Raw genomic sequence first — 21,796 nt, 5'->3', positions numbered from 1 at the left:
CCTAAATTGTCATAATATTTAAAAACTTAATGTTTCTTACTTGAGACAGTCTGTCTCCTGAGATACTATTCAGAATGAAGACACTTGTTGAAATGCAATCAGATTCATTTTCTACTACTACTTAAGGTTTCTTGGAATTCTCCCAAGATCCAACCATGCCCAAGGCAACATTAAGTCTACATTTGGGAAAAATTCAAGTTTCTTTACTCATTTTCAATTCACTACCTAGTTTCTCCTCTTAAATAATTTTGTAAAAAATTTACTACCAATTTTGAGTAAAATAGTGATGGAGCCTTTTCTTGGGTCTGGTGACACTGTTACGTACCAAAGTACAGAGACTACTTTCCTAATGTTTTTGGTAATATTCAATACTTTTTCCAAGAACAGCATAATTGAACTATATGTCTAAAATCAAAGCTGAATTCACACAATGATGCCTCCAATTCAATTGTTTACTCTGTAATCCAAGGACCTATGCTCTTACTCATCAGAAGCAAATATTCCACGGCTACATCCAAAGCACTCAAAGGAAAAATATAATCTGACAACATAAAGAATAGTCCCCCTATAACTGTTTATTAGAATGTGAATATATTCCAAATCAATAACTAAAAAAAAAAAATCAAGTTACAGAGCATGCATAAAATACAAAGTAGCGATTTACAAATAGATAGTAGTAGCTTCATAACCAATACACCAAAATAATAAAATGGCTACAGAGAAAAACTAAATTGACTAATCACAGCAATGCCTTCCGTGCGCCCCACACGTCATGAGCACCGCAAAAGACAGAAGATTAACTATGAAACATAGTAATCTATGCAAGCCCACACACATGTATATTTTGGGGATATTCCACCATCCTGAATAGTATCACTTTAGTTGACACAACTTGTAGAACACTTCAGAGTTAAGTGCTCAATACTATCCACAAGAAAACAAAACTAAATATTAGTGTGCACATTTCTGAATGAGAAATGAGTTGCTCCATTGATTTCAATAACGTAGTGGAAGAAAATTTTCAGGTTTGTACAATGCCTAAATGCATTCTATTTAACTCAAGGTACTATTTCATCTTGCGTACTAAAAGAATACATGCCTTTAAGTGGTACCACTTGAGCAGAAATTAACCTCTCACTGTATTCTTTAGACATACTGAAACCAGATATTTAACTGGACTATATTCCATAATATACTACAAAACTCAAAAATCAGCATTGTTAAAATAATTTTCCATGCCTGCTGGTGGATATGGTGATAAAACTAGGTTGCATTTCATTTACTGGAAGGTTTTCAGACAAAATTAACACTTCACCATTGGATACTAAGAGCATTAAACCAGTTATTGCCTGAGCAATAAAATGCCACACAATCTACTGCTGGGAAATTAGAGAAGTTAAATGACTTGGGCTGCCTGATTACTGTAACAGAGGCACCTCATATGGAATTCCACCAGTCTCTCCAGTTCCCAGCCTGCCAGGCAGCACTGTTTAACATATGGCCCCATAACCATACTGCTACTGAAATCATCACAGTCTTTTGTGTTTATTAAGATAATTCTTATCCAGAAAAAAGTGCCCCCCTCTCTAATCAACTTCGATGTTTACAAAAATTAAAAAACAAAATTTACTAAACTACATAACCCTATTAAGGCATGTTAGAAATTGACTTCCAGAATAATGGAAAATTTTCAAGCTCTCAAAATTCTGCTATGTTCATAGGGCAATTCTTAGATTTATGGAAATATACACTGCACTGAGAGAAGAGTGTATTAATTATAAGCTGCTCTGTGGCAAAATGATAGCTTATTTCTAGAGTCTTCTTAATTTGATTTAATCAAGACCAACAGATCTGAGCTTCAAGGGATCAAGTTATATTATGTCCTACAGTGACAGCTTCCATGATGAAAAGTAAACAATAACTGTGGAATCCAAACATTCAGTTTATTAAACTAAGGACAGTGAAGCCATAGCATGAAAAAAAAAGCTGCAGTCATTCGGGACAAGTGGATGATTTTATAAAGCTAAAATCAAAAGACTTAAGACATGGAAAAATGCATAAGTATGAGGAAGTAATAAAACACAAAAATGACCACAAGAATTACAAATATATTTAAATCTCAGACCTGGGAATTGGACTATACACAGCCTTCTAGGGGAGAAGAGAAACGCCTTATATGTTCTGACAGCACTGCACCTTTGGCTTGTTTTCAGTGGTTGGCGGAACATGAATAGGAACCACATTGTTGCTTGGAGACATGTCATTTTCACGTCTGTCTGACATTTGCTTCTGGGAAACAATGCGGTATATCTCTGAGTAAAAAAAAAGAAACAGCAACACCCAGTGTGAACAGACCCATAAATCGTTGATAAAAAAGATACACAGAGGCAGAAGTTATATTCATAAGAGAAAAAAATGCAAATAAACTGAACAGAGACTGCATATACTCAAAGTTTTATTTTCAAACAGCCACTGATTCGAGTCAACCCATTATTTCACAACAATTTCCCTTAGGGTAAAAAGAGAAATAAAAGTTTTCCATTTCAGAGGGAAAGGTTTACCAATCAGTTAAATAAATCTTGGTCTAAAGAGATTATATAGTTTATGGGCTTAGATCTAAATTTCTACCCTTACCAAAAAAACCTACATACATTGACACTGTACCACAGAAAAATATCTAAATCTGCATTATCAGACACAGTAGGTATTTCTGTTGACTACATAGGGAAGCATACAACTTCATAAACAAGTCAAAATCCCAAAGGACTCTTGGAAAAGAAGAACGGAAAGATAATGTTTATCAGTGCCTCCTGAACTAAAGTTAAACTGTAATGAAATAATTATTCAAATCAAGCAAATTAAGATTTTCTATGACACTTATCAAAGCTAATCATTTAGCATCTACCTCTTCCACTAAACAAACTAGTGGATGAGGAACGTTGCCTGCCGTATCAGTAAACAAAGGATGATGGGCCATCAAGTCATAAGCCACTGCACCCACTCCCCTCTCCCACAGTGCACCCCGAGGGAATTCAGGATGGAGAAAAGTAGGATACTGGCCCTAGATAGTTAAGGTGCATATCAAAGGAGTAATTTCAATGAGCCCAGACTCTTGCATCTTCCCATACAAAGAAAAGCCCTAAATTCATTAACTTGAGATGTCTGGTTTTCTTTAATTAACAGTAATCTTTTGATGTTCCAGACCACCTAGTTTTTTGTTCAAGAAACTCCTATATATCCTGGCTCCTCCCTTACCTCTTTGGAACAGTCTCTCAGAGCTACCTGAGAGGCTGCCTCCTGGGTGTAAGTCCTCAGCAAGTCCGCCAAATAAGACATAATCCTCAACTTTTAGGTTGTGCATTTTTTTCAGTCAACAAACTATAAGGACCAAAACTGTATCTACCTTATTCACTGCTGTATCTCCAGCATATAGTAGGGGTTTGATAACTAAGTACACGAATAAATGTTATTAAATTCCTCTACAGCAAGTATCCTTATTTAATATATTGTATTTGGTCTTACAGTACACTGCCTAAAAGTAACTCCCTCTGACTATATAAACCCCTTACAAACAAAGAATGTATCTTATCTTTGTTCTCAAAGTGCTCCCTCCAAAAAAAAAAAATAAAATAAAACAAACCCTCAAAAGGTAAGGGAATTCTAAAAATGGAACAAATTGACATGATATGCCTCCTATTATGATGGACTATGAAGTATAATATATTCCTATGAATGACACCTATGTATTCCTACCAAAAATACTGAAAATGAATTTATCATGAGGAAACAATTCGATAAATCCAGACTGAGGGACACTCTATAAGACAACTGGCCAAGACTCTTCAAAAAAAGTTACTGCCACAAAATACATTTAAAAGATGAGAATAAATGCTTTAGATGTGGGCTACAGCCCACCTATTTATATTAAATATACGTTAACCACCTATTTAAATTAAATAAATACAATTCAAAATCCAATTCCTCAGTCCAAGAGCCATATTTCAAGTGCTCAATAACAACCCGTAGCGAGTGGCTACTCTATTCAGTACCCAGATATATAACAATTCCATCAATGCAATGTGTTTTCCTTGACTGGATCCTAGGTTTAAACTGTAAAAACCAAATCTATAAAAGACATTATTAGTACACCTGGAGAAATCTGAATATGAACTTGCACATTAGATAATACTACGTAAACAAAGTTCTTGGATATGATATACGATATTGTGATTATGTAGGAGAATGCCTTTTTCTGAGGAGATAAAATGCTCAAGTGTTTAGTAGTAAAGTGCCATAATGTCTACAGTTTGCTTTCCAAAGACTGAGCAAAGGGGAAGAAAAGTATATTTACACATACAGAAATAAACCAAATGTGGCAAAATGTTAATAACTGAGGATTTTAGATGAAGGATATATGGGTGTTCACTGTATTACTTCTGTAGTATTTGAAAATTTTAAAAATATAAAGTTATGGGGGAAAAAAAGAAAGTGGAATCATATTTTCAAATGTACGAACATCATTTGGATTCTAGGTTGAACTGTTAAAATTTGAGACAGGAAATTTTAATATTGTTTGGATAATAGAGGACAATAAGGAATTACTGCCAGTTTTTAAATGGTTTTGTTGTTACTGGTTTAAGTCCTACCTTTTAAATATACATCATGAAATGTTTACAAATGAAATGATGTAATATCTGGGATTTGTTTCAAAATAATGGGGGAGGGAGTAGGTGGAGGAAAGATTGGCTCTGAACTGACAGTTGTTGATGGCTACGTGGGAGCTCATGATAGTATCCTACTTCTGGTATTCTGAAAATTTTCCATAACAAAAAGTTAAAGAAAAGGAAATGTACTAACTAAATTAATACATTTTTTTCCAAGTTAAAAACTAATTTCCCTAAAGTTGAATAACAGCAAACTGTAATCAACTGAATATGTAAACTAACAAAAACACTGACAGCTCATGTGCCTTCTCTTATGCTTTTTTGGGGGAAGCAGGTGGCTAAAATTTATGTTTCAGAAGGTTGACAGTAGTTCAAAGGTGAAGAAGCAAACAAGAGAAAAAATTAGATTCCAATAAAGAAAGGCAGACTAGAGTTTAAAAAAGAAAAAAAATAATGGATATACAGGACGTGGAGTCTTCATTTGGATTCTTTTCATTAAAAAGGTACGGGACCGGGGCTTCCTTGGTGGCGCAGTGGTTAAGAATCTGCCTGCCAATGCAGGGGACACAGGTTCGAGCCCTGGTCCGGGAAGATCCCCATGCCGCGGAGCAACTAAGTCCGTGCACCACAACTACTGAGCCTGCGTCCTAGAGCCCGCGAGCCACAACTACTGAGCCTGTGTGTGCACCAAAACTACTGAGCCTGCGCTCTGGTCCCCATGCCGCGGAGCAACTAAGTCCGTGCACCACAACTACTGAGCCTGCGTCCTAGAGCCCGCGAGCCACAACTACTGAGCCTGTGTGCTACAACTACTGAAGCCTGCGCGCCTAAAGCCCGTGCTCCACAACAAGAGAAGCCACCGCAATGAGACCAGCGCACCGCCACGAAGAGTAGACTAAGAAAGCCCGCGTGCAGCAACGAAGACCCAACGTAGCCAAGAATTAATTAATTTTAAAAGAAATTTTAAAAAGGGATGGGACCAGAGTGTCTAAGGTAAAGAGAAAGACAGTCATTCAGTCAGGCTAGTGACTAAGAAGTAAAGATAATCATCAACTTACTGAAAAACTGTACCATTCATTCTTTATTCTTTATGTTTTCTCCCTAATCCCCAACTGGAAGGCTCTTCTTTCTCAAGTGCAAATGATTAAATGTGACCCTCTACAAATTTAACTTCTTTACAAGTGGTTTTGAATATTACGTTAGGGGAACCAAAACAAAAATTATTTTGCAGGTTCTTAAATAAAAAGCAAATACTGGAAGAAAGGAGAAAGCAGAGTTCTCAGAGAACACAGAAAGGTAAATAAAGAGATCTCATTACAAGGAAAGAAATTTGAGCAGTGTTATAAAACTGCCTGCAAGTACTGCATACTGTTTTGTAGAAGTAGATTATTACTACATTGCTACAGTCACCAAAAAGATGTCTGCTAATAAAAATGCCACCCAAGGCAACAAAGAAAAAGGAAAGTGCTGATCAGAAAATTAGGAGAAATTTTTTCTTTCAGTTAGAATGGGCACTAAGAAGCTACACAAGTAATTTAACATCTCTTGTGGCTGGGTGTGTCACTTAAAAAAAACTTTGATAAGAAAATATAAAGCAGGTACCTTCTAGCTGGTATCTGATTAGAGAAGGTTATTTAAGTGGGGGGAGGGGAACAGGACTAATAACTTGCTAAACCAGATGCAAATATTTTCCTCTTTCAAGGGCATGTTCTCCTTTAGAACCAAATGTATGTGATATACCAATTCCCGTGCAGACCCTTTTCAAGAAGTCCAAAGGACAGGTAAGGTTAGAAAGAAAAGGAATTCTGCTTTATTGTTCTTATATCAGGATCTCTTGTATGAGATCTAAATATAAAGTAAAATATTAATATAAAATAGCTTTAAATATAACCGAGTAAAGTTAAATAAAAGACATATGCCTATTTCTCCTCTAATGGAAGTATGGATCAAGTTTCAAAGTAAATTCTAAGGAAGTTAAATGCAATAGCTCCAAATTGGGGAACAAAAAAAAAACGAAAATTCCTCAGTCCCTCCAAAAATTGTGAAAATAGAGACCTGAGTTATCCTACTACAGCCTACGTCAGAATTTGATAGACCTTCTTCAAACCTACTGCTCACGATGTAAGTTTCTTGAAGGTCAAAAAAATGCTCTGATTTGACTGACACAAGGTTGCTACATGCAAAGAATCAAAGCTACTATGTCTGATTAAAAGATCCTCACTACTCCAATAAAACTAATTCCTGAAAAACCCTAGCCTCACTTTTAAGAGACAACATGCTAAGTGAACTAAAATTCTTTCAACCAGGAATTCCCTGGCAGTCCAGTGGTTAGGACTCCATGCTTCCACTGCAGGGGGCACAGGTTCAATCCCTGGTCGGGGAAATACGATCCCACAAGCCACACAGCACGGCCAAAAAAAAAAAAAAATTCTTTCAACCACAGAATTAAGAATTTATTTAGTCTCCATACTACACACATGGCTTGGACTTATTAATTAAACGGAGAAACCTGGAGGACATCATCATAACCAACATCACCAGTAATTAATAAGACAAACCAATATCATGAGCCTTCTGATATGATGCACTGAGAACACTTTTGTGGTATTCCTGCTGAAAATACATAACCAGAACTGAATCACAAGGAAACATAAGACAAACCCAAATTGAGGGACACTACAAAATAACGGACCCATACCCTTCAAGAAATGTCAATAAAGACAAAATGAGGAACTATTCCAGATTAGAGAAAACTAAAAAGACTTATGACAACTGAATGCAATGTATGATCTGATTACAGACTGTCTTTTGCTAATAAGGACATAATTGGAACAGTTGGCAAAATCTGAATAAGATCTGTAGCTTAACATTGATGTGGTACTATTATCTAACTCTCTAATTTTGATCAATGTACTATGGCTATGAAAAGACTATATCCTTGATTTTAGGAAATACATGCTGAAAAGCACTTAGGGATAATGGGCAACACGTCTGTCACTCTCAAATGGTACAGGAAAAAAACAGTATTATTTAATATATTTAGAGAGGAAGAAAAAGAATAAAGCAAGTGTGGTAAAGTATCAACATCTGGGGAATATGGGTTAAAGGTATTTGCAAATACTTTGTACTATTATTGCAACCTTTAAGTCTGAATTTGTCAAAATTCAAAGTTAAAAGAAAAAAATAATACAGTATGGAAAATATGGATTAATAACATCCCTCAATGAACTTGAGGATGAAAGAAAACAAAGCTGCACTGAAATTTAGAGGCTAAGCAATGTATCAGGCTCACTCATGCACTAACCAACTACCTCCTAAAAATACCATCAGCAAAATTATGTCATGAAGTTACTGTCAAATTCATGAATGTCAGGAATGGCATGGGTCAATTCTAAAAAAAGCAACAGTTAACTTTGAAGTAACAATGGAGATACATTTTCTAATACATAATTTTGCATCTTAAAAAGTAAAAGGCTATTTTTTTCTTCCAGCAACATCAATATACAACATAAATGCTCCCTTAATACTGTTAACACGTAAGGCAGAATTAAGCCTAATGAGAATACTGTTCTATTTCCTGTTTTTTCTATGCATTAATACTCCCATTATTATATAGAAAAGTTTAGAACAAACATCCTAACACTTGCAAAACACAGATGTCTGCTGCCATATGCAGTGATCTCTGATCCCACAGATCAACACTGATATTTATTATAGGAAGCTGAGGAAATAATGGCTATATAGAGAGGAAAAGTGGTAGTAGTAAGTGAAGCTCAAGCTTTGTTTGCTTTCAAGCAATATTAATTAAGCAGTAACAAAAGCTTAATCAAGAGTGAATTTTAAGAGAAACAGCCAGATGTTCATCATTCAGGACAAAACATCAATTTTAAGTATATATCACTGCTTATTGATTAGTTCATGTTTGAACAGATCGTACGTTCAATGTTACAAAATGATACATAAAATAGTTAACCGCAGATGGAGGAAAACACTTGGACTCATTTTCACTCAATATGAGAATAAACGGGCTATAAATTGAAATCAGAATGGGCTAGAATTATAGCAGAGATTTGATAGGACATAAAAAATAACCCAACAAGGACTAACTAAAGTTTTTTCAAATGAGGTTTTTCAGAGGCCTTAAGAGACTCACAGACTTTGAAGATGATTTAATTCACTCATGTTAAGACACTGAATCTTAGGACTAGGGAGGTTCACTGACTTTAGTTACACAGGGACTGAGAGCAAAGTGATAAAAAGTAAAACCTACAGCTCCTGGGTCTCAATTGAGTATTCAACACATTGACCCAAGAGAAACCACACAAGTGCTAAAAAAGGAAAAAAAGGATTTGCAGACATACTGCATATTCAATCAGATCTTGCTTGCTTGAAACAATCTGCAATGAAAGCTGACACCAAGATTCTAAGAGAAAACTACTGTGTTCCAAAGACTGTTTATCCAACCCTAGTACCATCCTTTATTTACTATTTTTCTGATAACAGAAAAGAATTCTAATAAACCAGGTATGTAAATCATCAATATAGTTTATTTTTAATAAGTTCTTTTTTTCATACCTTAACTGCTATTTAGCTACCGATATCAAATATTTACAATGTACCAAGGACAGCTAAGTATTTTACATGTACAAACTCATGTACTCATTTTTGGAGTCTAGAGTAGATGTCCAAAAGACAGACAATTCTTTTCTATGAGTTAGGTTATAGAGACAAAAACCTTTAAGTCACAACATTAACAGTCAAGTCAAATCATATCACAAGGTATTTATAAATACAAGCCCTTACTTGAAAGAAAATAACAGAACTCCCAAAACATATTTCAACTTTACATACTAAGAAATTAAGGGCTAGAAAGGTTAAGTAACTTGCCTAAGATTATAGAAGCTAATTAATAAGTGGAAGAGCCAGGACTAGAAACAAAGTCAGGCTTCTAAGCCCATGTTCCTAAACCCTAAGTTTTATTCCCTACATTTTTACAGTAAAATAACATTTAAAAGCTAAAATCTGTTGGTCTCCAATACAAGTGCTGCATACGAAGAATAAAAATCTTCTTACATTATAATTGGAAGCTCATTTACTTAACCATTTCTCCATATATATTTTTTAGAACACCACATAAGATCACTATATATTAAGACTATACTTTAAATTATGAGTTCTTAAAAGTAATATACAGGGACCTCTCTGGTGGTTCAGTGGTTAAGACTCCACGCTCCCAATGCAGGGGGCCTGGGTTCGATCCCTGGTCAGAGAACTAGATCCCTCATGCTGCAACTAACACCCAGCGTAGCCAACTAAATAAATAATTTTTTTTAAGTAATATACATTTTTAAAGTACTTAAAAACAACTCATTGAAGTGTCTATTAGAGGATTAATATTAAACTTTCAGATGAATTGTTCATTCTATTAAAGTCAGGGTAAATATGAGTCAACATAAATAAAATATCCTCTTATCCCTGAGGTTGACCTGGTCTACACATCCACATTCCAAAACAGCATGAATTTTGTTCCTTTCCCACTTATTTAAACTTTTCAGTATGTAATCACTGGCTGATTTTCTCCACAGGTGACACCTTGCTTCTTATCCAATAATAATAGATCATGGCAAAATTTTACTTTTTGTTTTCTCATTTAAGTTTTTAAGAATATATTTTTCCCTGGTGCTTCTATAACAAGTCAGAACCAAGAATGCCTTTTCTTTACTGAATCTCAACAGGACATTCATATCTTTCCATAAATGGGATTTCAATATTTATTTTCTAAAAAGTACCATTAAGCATTGCTTTGTGCTTATGACCATGAAATAAGGAATTCATGGACCAAAGTAATAACAGAAGTGAACAAATTATTTTCAAAGTATTTTTCCCACTATAAACCAGATGAATTAGGATGATTAAAGCTCAGCAAGCAAGGGTTGTTAACTAATTTTGTACTCTAAACATGTGTTGCGATAGTAGCTCTCAAATGATAGTCATTCTCAGTGTGATTTTATAGTTTAGTTTCCTGATTAATTTGTTTAAATTTCCTTCCTAATACTTCAAATTCCCACTGGTATAATCTAAAAATGCAAGTCTTACCTGTCAAGATTGTCTGAAAAGCAGCTTCTACATTTGTAGAGTCTAGAGCAGATGTCTCAATGAATGACAAACCATTCTTTTCTGTGGGGAGACACAAAAACTTCAGTCTTGTCAAATTTTAATACAAGGGATATATTAAAGCTTTCAAAAGGAAAGTAACAGAACTTTTTTAAAGCCCAAGACCTCCCCAACTTCTTGAGGAATAAGAGCACATGTTACTTCCACTGTAGTAGACTAAAAATGACAGCGAGAAATTTTCACCGACTTCTTCTTTTTTTTTTTTTTTTTTTTTGTGGTATGCGGGCCTCCCTCTGCTGCAGCCTCTCCCGTTGAGGAGCACAGGCTCCGGACGCGCAGGCTCAGCGGCCATGGCTCACGGGCCCAGCCGCTCCGCGGCACGTGGGATCCTCCCAGACCGGGGCACGAACCCAGTTCCCCTGCATCGGCAGGCGGACGCGCAACCACCGTGCCACCAGGGAAGCCCTCACCGACTTCTTAATTAAAATAAATACTCGTTACATCTAAATACTACCACTAGCAACGAACAACACTAGGCATAATGTAGTAAACTTATCAAATACTCAGCTAATTTCATCCCTTACTGGGATTCTCCCCATCAACCACATAGCTATGGTATGAACGTGGGTGGGTATATGTGATTCACTCAGAATTCTGTGACTGTATTATCTGAAATAAAGCTTCTCTCCTAGAAAACTAAAAAACTGTGATAGAAAATTTTATTCACAGCATAATCAATAGTGGAAGGTCACAATTTTCATTAGTCAAGAATGTACAATGTTGCCTTCTAGTAGGCTGCCCCTACCAATACGGAGTCAATAGATAGGCAGATCCTCTATAAAGCCAAAAAAGTTACAACTCCTAAGCAGCTACATCCCTGTTGGTCCTTGACCACTCCCCGGGCCACTGCTTTTTGGACACACATAGAACAAGCCTTAGTAAAACAGACATAATGGAAAAAGGCAGGAAGCACAGAATAAACATAGATTTCATCTACCCGTTCCAGGGAGAGAAAAGACAGTATTCATATTCAATTTTTGGCAGCAAAAACTGAAAATACTACAGTTTTAATAACTCAAAGTCAAGCAAAAGAGTCATACAGTCATCACACACTTTCAAAACAACAATACTTGTTAAGCGTTCATGTTTACCTTTCCAAAACTACTGTAACCGATTACCCTCATGGGAGGGTTATCAAAACTGCAAGAAATCCAGAATCACTGTAATATCACAGAATTCATATCACTAACCTGCAAAAGCTCTTGCTTCATCTGTAGGAACCGCCCTGAGATGGCGCAAATCACTCTTATTGCCCACAAGCATGATAACAATGTTACTATCAGCATGATCTCTCAGTTCTTTCAGCCATCGCTCTACATTTTCATATGTGAGATGTTTAGCAATGTCATAAACCAATAAGGCACCTACAGCTCCACGATAGTATCTGAAAACAGAAACATGTATTTAACTATTAGAAAACAACCACAAGATGGAAGAGAACACCAGAAAAGACTAAGTATATGGAATATATATATATATAAACATACACATATATATATTTTTTTAAACACACTTATAAATTTTAGAATCCTAATACCGGAATTCTTTAAAGGAAACAAAACAGTACCTTTTTCCAATACCAAAAGTCAGCTAATTCACTTTGGTAGCCTATTTCACAGAACTTAAAAAACTATGAGACTTACGCTGATGTTATAGCTCGGTATCGCTCTTGCCCTGCCGTGTCCCATATCTGTGCTTTTATTGTTTTCCCGTCAACCTGGATGCTTCTTGTTGCAAACTCTACTCCAATGGTGCTCTTGCTTTCAAGATTAAACTCATTTCGAGTAAATCGAGACAGGAGATTACTCTTTCCAACACCAGAATCTCCGATAAGGACAACTAAAAAGACAAAGAACTTAATGTCAGATGAATGAGGCACACACATTCACAATGCCATCATGTTTTAAAGCAAAAAAGACAGGGCATCTGATTTTTAAAAAGGGATGAGGGTGGGGGTGGAGCTGAGTGCCCATGTTATCAATCGATAAAACCAATTTATTCTTTTTAACATGTTTCTACCTGCATAGTGACTTCCACACATCATCTTTCACACATCACCTGCTTAGCACAGATAAAGTATCCTGTCTCACACATGCAAATTTTAATCATAGGTCTATTAGGCACTGATGACAGGCTAATGCATTAATTTAACAATCAACGCTATACCAACCTTACTACCTTAGAAGGTAATAACTTGAAAGATAAATCCTAAACCAAATGAACAATTTGTGATATGAAAATGTATTAGACATGAAAGTAACAAAGGATGTTAGTGCCCTAAGTATGTTCTACTTAGTCTCATCAAAGCCTGGATGACCTCAGGACTCATACTTAGGCAAAATGAAATACACGTAACACAGAAGGCATCAAGTTTATAAACTTTGCCACCCAGATCACAGAAACTACAATGGCCCTTTCATAGTTACATTTACCAGACTGGCAGAAGACTAGAGACCCCACCAAAAACAAGCACCCCACTAAGTTTAACAGGGGCCCTAGAAAGCTGACTAATAACTCTTACTTACTCTGAGTCAAAGCCAAAGCAACACTTTTACTTACGACTTAATGACTTAAAAAAAAAAAAAAGCTTTGATTAGATGAATTTATTTCCTATGATTACTATAGGAGGCAGTTTATTTACTAGCTAAATACAGTGGATTCTTTTTCACCTAAGGTGATATTACACTTCAAAAACAATACGGAAATAGGCAGTCAACTTGTTTTAAAGCATTTCTATCTGAATCTAAAGAACAAATGAGTTCACAGGTTTACAGAATCTGAGCTTGATAACAATTTTTTCCTTGGTAAAAAATTTTATCAGGATTTCATAAAATATTATACTTATTCCTACTGTTGACTACTAATGCTGCTGCTTAGTTCTTATTAGCTAATTGACTTAGATACCAGGACTAGATAATCAAACATGCAAGAATAACACCAGGAATAAGACCATGCCTTACTAAAGAGACTGGTATCTGGTAGAGGGTGGCAAGGGCAGTGAAAACTGTGAGAGCTCACTGCACTCAAGTCAGAGGGCAGAGTCCATTACGCATTCCTTCCTTGCCACAAGAGCGGATATAAGCTGGCCTCTGGACAGTCTTGGAGAGAGTACAATTAGCAAATGCATATCTTTCTGGCCTCCTCTATCAGCTGATTCAGCAAGAAATCATCCCGGCAGCAGTGACCCCATGCAGCAAAATGCATAGTTATTTCTAGTTATATAGTCAATTAGAGGTGTCAGAGGTACTGCAGCAAACACAGGTAATACAGTAAATGCTTTAATTTGGATACCAGGGAAGAAGATGCTAAGGTCATGAAAGTAACGTACAAAAACAATGCACTTCCAATTTTATAGGATAGTTGGTTGATATGTTAGTTCTCAAGGTCCCCCATTCTAGATGTGAAATGAAACCCCAGCTTCAGTAATCAAGTCCACCCTATTAGCAGGGTGTACTCACTGCTGCCTCTTAGCCTAAGGGGCTGGATGTTCTGCTGAGGAAAACTCCTTTGAATCTTTTCTGGCCCCATGCTAGCACTGAGGTATAAAAGCCTCACTCGAAGTGGGAATAGGAAAGAAGGGAAAAACCAAAAAGCTGAACGTTTCTACTGCATAGGCACTCAGATACATCAGATATATCGATTTAGAAGCCAGTCATTTAGTTGGAAGCCAAAGAGCAAGATATCTAGAATGATAATGCCTTTGGAAAATAAATAAATAAATAACTCAAAGAACACTTTCTCCATCCCACAAAAACTCTAGTACTTTCAAAGTTTGGTCTCTTGCCTTTCAACCTCCACTTTAATCATTATGTTCATTATCTCCCCATCCTCAAATCTTTATGCCATCATAAAAATATTTAGTGAGGGTATGTTTTCCCCTTGATATAACCAATTAATTTTAACATAAAATTAGTACCCTTATCTGAAAATAATTCAAGATTCATGAATACTTTATATAGTATAAAATAGTTATCTCAACTAGACATGGAAAAGGCTGACACAGTTATGACTAGCAACTTCTTAAAGGATTGTATCTTAAATGACAACAGAAGGTATTGGTTCTTTAAGAATAGCGCTGCCAAGATGATGCTGAGAAATGACACACTAAGGAAAGCTGCTTCTATTCAGTTGCCAAATGAGAAACCACACCAAGAAAGGTTATATTTAGGCTCACTAAAAAATAAACAAACTAGAATGGATTAAATTACCTAAACAACAGAAGAGAATTTACTGGCTATGATTTAAAAAAACAAACCAAAAACCCGAATGTTCATGGACTCAGACTTAATTTCTAATCAAAACAGTTTCTCTTATTAAGATGACAAAACTTAATTGATTTTTTTAAATGAGACAAACTATATGATCACATCCTATAGTTCAAGAAAGGAATTTGCAGTTTTTCCTATACTTTCCATAACTAGTATCTTAGGTTAAAAGTACTTCCACTTTAAACATTTTATAACTATAGCCATCTACATAACATATATATACGTGTGTGTAAGCATAAATTAAATGACAGCATCTGTATATGAAACATGTATCACATTTCTAAAATAACCTGATAATATTCATTACCACTTGGTTAACCTCATCTGCTGAATTTTACATATCATCTAATATCTAATGCTAAATTTGGTTCATTATATATCAAATACTAGGCTGCTAAATGACATAAAAACAGAATATACATATTAACTGACCATTATTTAACAAAAATTTCCAACTCTTCAACCACATTTAGTTTTACACACTCTCTTGCAAACTAATGTACTGGACTAAAATTTAATTCAACAAATCAACCATAGTATCTCAGACCTAAAAGTTATCACCTGAAGAAGTAACTGATAATTTTCATACTGGCTTTTATAAATAAACTTGGAGATCTTTCTACTCTTTCAACTATTCATAGTCCAACCTCACCAAGAGTCTTTAAAATTCAATAAGGCTGAAGTCTAGACAAGTTTTTCTAGATTCAGCAGAACCAAAATTGCTCAACCAAAAGTTGTGAAAGAAAATCTATCAAGATGCAAGACAGCAAAGTTCCTATGATCGGTCCCACTGGCAATCAGCTGATGGTTAATTACTACTGACCTTCAATGAGACCGAAAAGAAAATGGTGTAGACTATGTATCCAGGTATTTTCAGAAAATGTGACTCTGACTGAATTGGTGTCTACCACAATATTTGTAAATAGGAACTATGATTGATTCATACTTCATTTATGTGTCCCAAAGGGTCTTAAACACATTGTGTGTAAATATTTGTGGAATTAAAGTTTTTAAAATAAAAAGTCAAGTTTTAAAAAATTAAATTAATTCCCCACCTCCCCCAAAAGTCTCACTGTTGAACTTAACTAAAGATTAATGTTCAAGAACAAATACATAGATTAGAATAATGCTCCTGCTCTCCCCACATTACATTCCCACTTGGACCACTCCATCCTACACCAATCAAAATATTCCTTCATTTTCAGCTGGTTAGAGTTACAAACTAATTTACAATTCCCTCAACTCTTAAGTTTGCTAGGTAAGCATTCTTCCAGCTAGACAGCTGCAGCTCATCTCAGGGAATAAATCTATGTAGAATGAAACCATTTAAAATGAAATTATTGTTGCTTCGCTTTAAATTATAATTGTATAAATAAGAAATTGGCTACATAATCATCACAGAAGTTAAAAAGTGACTCATATCCTGTAAGAGCTTTAAAAAAAGTGGAAATCTTTCGCAGAATTTTTAAAACACCTTATCAAACAGCAAAATGTACAACACATGAAACCATAACCCATGGAAATATAAAACACTTTAGGAGGTCCTAGTTTTAAGTTTCTTTACTAATACTTAAATGCTTACAGTTATAGATTTAAGGTTTAAAAAAAAACCCGATGAGAACCATAGTAACTTCTTTCACATTATTACCATTTATTGAGTCCTCACAGAAGCTGAAATTTTACAATCAGTCTCATTTAATTCTCACAACAGCCCTGAGAGGTTTTTTTTTTTTAATAGATGAGGGAACTGAGGCTCAAAAAAGTCATCTTTCCAAAGGTCACACAGCAAATTAAGACTTGAGTCAGTATTTGAACCCAGGCCTGTGTGATTCCAAAGCCCTGTGCTCTCTCAATCATTGTTAGTAGGATGGTCTAAACCCAAAGCTAAGTTAAAATTTCTTAAGCCAATCCAGGATACTGAGTATTCTTTGAGAAAATAACTGGCTTCTATAACCAACATTCAAGTTCTAAAACAAACAGGAGAAAAACTCTGATAGTCTATCTCGTCCTAAATTAATTACTTCAAAAGCACCTAGCTGCCCACTGCCCTTGCACCTTGTTTAAAAAAAAAACAAATCTCTCTTTAATGACTAAATCCAGTCTCCAGGGTCTCACTTAAGTAACTGCACCAGACCTCAGATGCCTTGAGCCAAGAGGGTGCAAACTAATCCATGTTTCTTTTTTCTATTTGTAAAATACATTAAGTACCCTCTTCTCCATAAATGCCTTTCCACTATCAGGAGGGTGGGAGTGGATACTGAAGGTACTCGCCCTATACAAAAATTTCTGGCCCAGAAGAATAAGTGGTGATAAGGGCATATCATCCGCTAGTGTGCCAAGATTTGCAAAGTATTGGTAAAGCAATGTTTCCTGCTTGTTTAGTCAACCATTCTTAGCACCCAGTGGCAAAGTCAGAAACAGTCACCAAGCTTAACATTCTTTTTAAACTCCACCCTCCACTGTAAAGCTTTAATAGCAATGGCTTCTTCCTCCTTGGTAATGATCTTTGTTCGGCATACTACTGATGGCTGCCCTCCTAATTCAGGAGCAGAGAAAGACCATCAGAGAGAGCGCATTCATCCAACAAAAAAAAAAAAGCATTTAGTGTACTCTTCTCTCAATGAAAACTGTACCTGTTATTTTTGTTGATAAAAAAAAACTATTTGGATTCTTTCTGGACTAACCAATAAGCAATTCTTTTTCTTCACTCCCCACCCTCCAATATGTTTTGTCCAAGTGCACTACATGTTTCCCTACCTTATGAAAAATATTTAATTTGACCAAAGAGCACGAAACTTCCCCAGGCCGCCCCCCCCCCCACCTTTGGGAAAAGGTATGCGGCCAACTAGGACTCTTCCCTTCCTGTTCTAAAAACACCAAAAGGTTGGATCCTCCCAGTGTTGCAGCAGGAAGCAACCAGTCCACAGCGATAAAGAAAGCTAGTATTTGTGCAGCGCACAACCTTTCCTGCTCAGGAACTGGGCCTTCAGGTCTGGCAAGGATAACAGCCACCACCCATCCGCAACCCCTTCTCTCGAGCAGAGTCAAGAGCTATCCCAGGCTGGCTGCCGCTGGGAAGGGAGGGTAGAAGAAAAAAGGGTAGGTGGCAAGTCACATCGGTCGGCCAGGTCACTGCGACAAGTGCGCGCGTGGGTGCTGGGACGATCCCTCCTGCTCTACCCCCCCAGCGTCGGGGTCGCACACGAGACGTGGGAGAGCTCTTCAACTATCTGGGGAGGGAAGGCAGAAAAGGAGCTACCAATGCTGGGGGCAGTGCGAGAAGGTTACTGACCGAGAGAACTGTGGGGCGGGTGGGGGTGGGGCCGCCGGCCCGTGCGGCTTTTAACCAGGGCCTGGCCCCGGTGATGGAAGAAGAGTGCTAGGAGAGGCGTCTGTCCGAGGGGAGGGGAAGGGGCCCTCCCGAGAGGAAAGGGCGGCGGATAAGAAAAAGACCTGTACTGGGAGCGTGCGTCGAGGGAAAGGTGAAGAGCGGAGGGAAGGGCCTGTCAGAGGTGCTCAGGGAGGGTGTATACTGAGGGGGAGGGGGCGCTCAACCCGAAAAGATGGACGGTGGGAGGGGCGCCCCTTTGAAGGGGCCCTGGAACCCGGGGAGGAAGGAAGGCGATTTGGGAGACAGCAGCCGGCCGCGAGAAGGGCGCAGGGTAGGGGCTCTGTGGCGTCCTCAGGCCTCTGGGGAGGTCGCTAAGAGACCGCTGTGTGGTAAGGATCCCCTCTGTGACGGGAGGGAAAGGAGCTGAGCTGGGAGACCGCAGGAAGAACCGCACACAGAGGAAGGTCTGAGGAAGGCCGATCTCAGGGAAGGGGCAGCCCGCGGGCAGGTCCCCCGGGAGTGTCCCGGGCCCCCGAACCGGGACTCGGGGGAGAGTTCGAGAGTCCGTGGCCTCACCTTTAAAGAGGTAGTCGTACTCGTCGTCGCGGGTGCCCATTGCGCGGCCGAGAAGCGAAGGGGCGGGAGCAGCAGTGGTACCGGTGGGACCAGGGGGCGTCGCTGCAGGGGTAACCCGAGCGCCGAGCTTCAGCGGCCGGACCCGGTAAAGAACCCCTCCCTGCCGCTACGCCACTTCCGGCAGGCCCCCGCCCCTAAGGGGAAGTACTTCCGGGGAGGCGGTGCCCCGCCCCTGAGGCTAAGAAGGGCGGAGCTCTCGGGTTTCGCTTACGTTTTCAAATTCTCGTCCCCACCTCCCCCTCACCTCCCCCCGGAAGGCTCAGAGCAGTTACTGAACCCTGGATTCCCGGCTGACCTTCCTAGCGGCTGCTCTCCACACTTAATGGTCTCTCCCTCATTCCACGCGCCGCCATGCCGCGAAGCGGGGCGCTGGGGAGCGCTTCAGCACTGCGTCTGGCGGTTGATTTGTGGATGGGGGCAGGGTTCTTTAAGGATTAGAGAGCCGAAGGCGACATTATGAGTGTGGCGGTTCCATGGTGTAATGGTTAGCACTCTGGACTCTGAATCCAGCGATCCGAGTTCAAATCTCGGTGGAACCTACACCGCTGGGTTTTTATGTTGGGTTTTTTTTTATCGCTTTTTTTTTTTATCCTGGCCACGGTTTTATAATTCATTTACTTATTCACTAGGTGACTGTACACCTACGGTATATGTGTCCTTGAACTAAGAGAATGTCACAAAATATTATGTTTGCCCAGGAAAACCACATACCTTTCCCTCTTCAATTCTGTACTCTCTGTCACCTAGGTGTCACCTAGGTGTCTCCTAAGTAGCCTCTGCTCTTCGCCCTTTTTTTTTTAACCTGGGCCCTCTTCAAAAGCTTCCATGAAAGTTGATTCCTTTTGCTAGAATTTTCAACCTCCAACTTCATTCAAGGGCAGGCACTTCTCACTCCTTTTCTCCCGAAATCTCTAACCTTCTCCAGATGTCATTCAGAGAACGTCGCCCACCCTCCTCATCAAGATTCATCAAGAACTTCTTGAACCCTATTTGTCATCCTCTAAGCTAAACCTGGTTACATAATTATTTCATTTAACACGCAGAGCAAAGGATCGCAATTTCCATTTTAGCAGAAATGTGGATGGGGAGACTCAAGTGATTTGCCAAAGATCACGCAGCAGGGCCTCCCTGTATTTGAAGAGAGTTTTTGTAATGCCAAAAAGCTTTTCCCATTTATTGTCAAACCCCACTACCACCTATATGCAATTTAGACTTTTGGGCAAGCGTGCCCGTAGTAAGCAGAGTAATGGCTCCCCAGAGTTGTCCACTTCCCAATCCTTGGGCACTGTGAATATGCTAGGTTACATGGCAAAGGGGAATTAGGCTGCAGATGGAAATTAAGTTTGCAAATCAACTGACTTTAAAATAGGATGATAAGGCTTCCCTGGTGCCGCAGTGGTTGAGAGTCCGCCTGCTGATGCAGGGGACACGGGTTCGTGCCCCGGTCTGGGAAGATCCCACATGCCGCGGAGCGGCTGGGCCTGTGAGCCATGGCCGCTGAGCCTGCGCGTCCGGAGCCTGTGCTCCGGCAACGGGAGAGGCCACAGCAGTGAGAGGCCCGCGTACCGCAAAAAATAAAAAAAAATAAAATGGGATGATTATCCTGGATTTTCCAGGTGGGCCTAATGTCCTCTCAAGTGTCCTTAAAAGTGGCAAAGGGACACAGAGGAGGTCAGAGTTATGTTGTGTGAGAAGGCCTCAACCAGCCCTTGTGGCTTTGAACATGGAGAAAGGGGGCCAGGAGCCTAGGAATGCAGAGGCTTGTAGAAGGTGGAAAAGGCACAAAAAAAAAAAAAGAAGAAGAAGATGGAAAAAGCAAGGAAATGGGGTCTTCCCTAAGGCTCCCAGAAAGAACACAGCCCTGCTGACACCCTGATTTTAGCCCAGTGAGACCCATGTCAGACTTCTGACCTATAGAACTATAAAATAATAAATTTCTGTTGTTTTAAGTCACCAAGTTTGTGGTAATTTGCTACAGCAGCAATCAAAAACTAATACAGTGCCATTTTCAGTGCTTTCCATGACAGTATAAACCAACAGAAGGTTTACCTAAGGCCTAGATACTGCCTTGTGCAGGGGTGGTCATTATCCACACTGGGGGAGATGCACAACATTACTCAAGCAGCTAAATATTATGTTTGCTACAGAGTATTTATAACACACAGTTCCAGCACTATTCAGGTGGGTAGACAAGGTAAGACCCAAGAAAGGTGGAATATCAATAACAGTTCTGAAGGAGTAACTAATGAGAGTTCTGGCAACAAATGCCAGAGTTCAGAGGGACTGAGATGACTAGGAAGAACTCCCCAGAAGAGGAGGAGCCAGCATTGACTCCTGAAGGAAGAAGCAAGTAAGGAAACTCATTTTGGGAAGTGGAGGAAATTAGATGATAAGAGCATGTTAAGCAAGGCCATTAATGCCAGAGGAATAATTATGAACTTTTTCCCTTAAGTCATTGTTTCTCAATGTGTGTCCTGAGAAGGTCAATAAATAGCATTCCTCAAAAGAAGGATTGTATGATCAAATAAATTGAGAAGCACTATACACTGTCTCGCCGCCTTTGAAGTTCCCCTAGCACTGGTGTTTTATTTTTTATTTTTATTTATTTATTTATTTATTTATTTTGCGGTATGCGGGCCTCTCACTGTTGTGGCCTCTCCCGTTGCGGGGCACAGGCTCCGGACGCGCAGGCTCAGCGGCCATGGCTCACGGGCCCAGCCGCT

The 21,796-nt window shown here is 38.6% G+C and overlaps 1 protein-coding gene and 1 non-coding gene across 3 annotated transcripts; one reads left to right on the top strand and one right to left on the bottom strand.

The window, feature by feature from the left end:
- Positions 1 to 555: 555 nt before the first annotated feature.
- On the bottom strand, positions 556 to 19,190 carry RAB11A (RAB11A, member RAS oncogene family). 2 transcript variants are annotated; one of them, XM_007112096.3, is made up of 5 exons: positions 19,014 to 19,190; positions 12,482 to 12,677; positions 12,029 to 12,222; positions 10,761 to 10,841; positions 556 to 2,312 (listed from the first exon to the last, which is right to left on the bottom strand). In XM_007112096.3, exons 1-5 carry the CDS (start codon positions 19,051 to 19,053, stop codon positions 2,173 to 2,175), a joined length of 651 nt encoding a protein of 216 aa, XP_007112158.2. In that variant the 5' UTR covers positions 19,054 to 19,190; the 3' UTR covers positions 556 to 2,172. The 2 variants fall into 2 exon arrangements, with proteins under 2 accessions (XP_007112158.2, XP_023984660.1); XM_024128892.1 differs by lacking the exon at positions 19,014 to 19,190 and having other exon boundaries at positions 12,482 to 12,723.
- A 350-nt stretch (positions 19,191 to 19,540) lies between these two features.
- TRNAQ-CUG (transfer RNA glutamine (anticodon CUG)) lies at positions 19,541 to 19,612 on the top strand. Its single transcript has one exon. It is a non-coding gene; the product is annotated as a tRNA-Gln (tRNA).
- The last annotated feature ends 2,184 nt before the right edge of the window (positions 19,613 to 21,796 follow it).

Source organism: Physeter macrocephalus, chromosome 11 (assembly GCF_002837175.3).
Source record: "Physeter macrocephalus isolate SW-GA chromosome 11, ASM283717v5, whole genome shotgun sequence".
Lineage (NCBI taxonomy): Eukaryota > Metazoa > Chordata > Mammalia > Artiodactyla > Physeteridae > Physeter > Physeter macrocephalus.
This window is presented reverse-complemented; position numbering and strand designations above follow the sequence as displayed.

Excerpts from the sequence above, each read along its gene's own strand:
- RAB11A (XM_024128892.1), bottom strand. The coding sequence starts at position 12,723 with ATGTGTGTGCCTCATTCATCTGACATTAAGTTCTTTGTCTTTTTAGTT. Across the intron at positions 12,223-12,481 it reads TACCGAGCTATAACATCAGC|ATACTATCGTGGAGCTGTAG; the intron begins GTAAGTCTCATA and ends TTCTGTTTTCAG. Across the intron at positions 2,313-10,760 it reads TTTTCAGACAATCTTGACAG|AGATATACCGCATTGTTTCC; the intron begins GTAAGACTTGCA and ends TTTTTTACTCAG.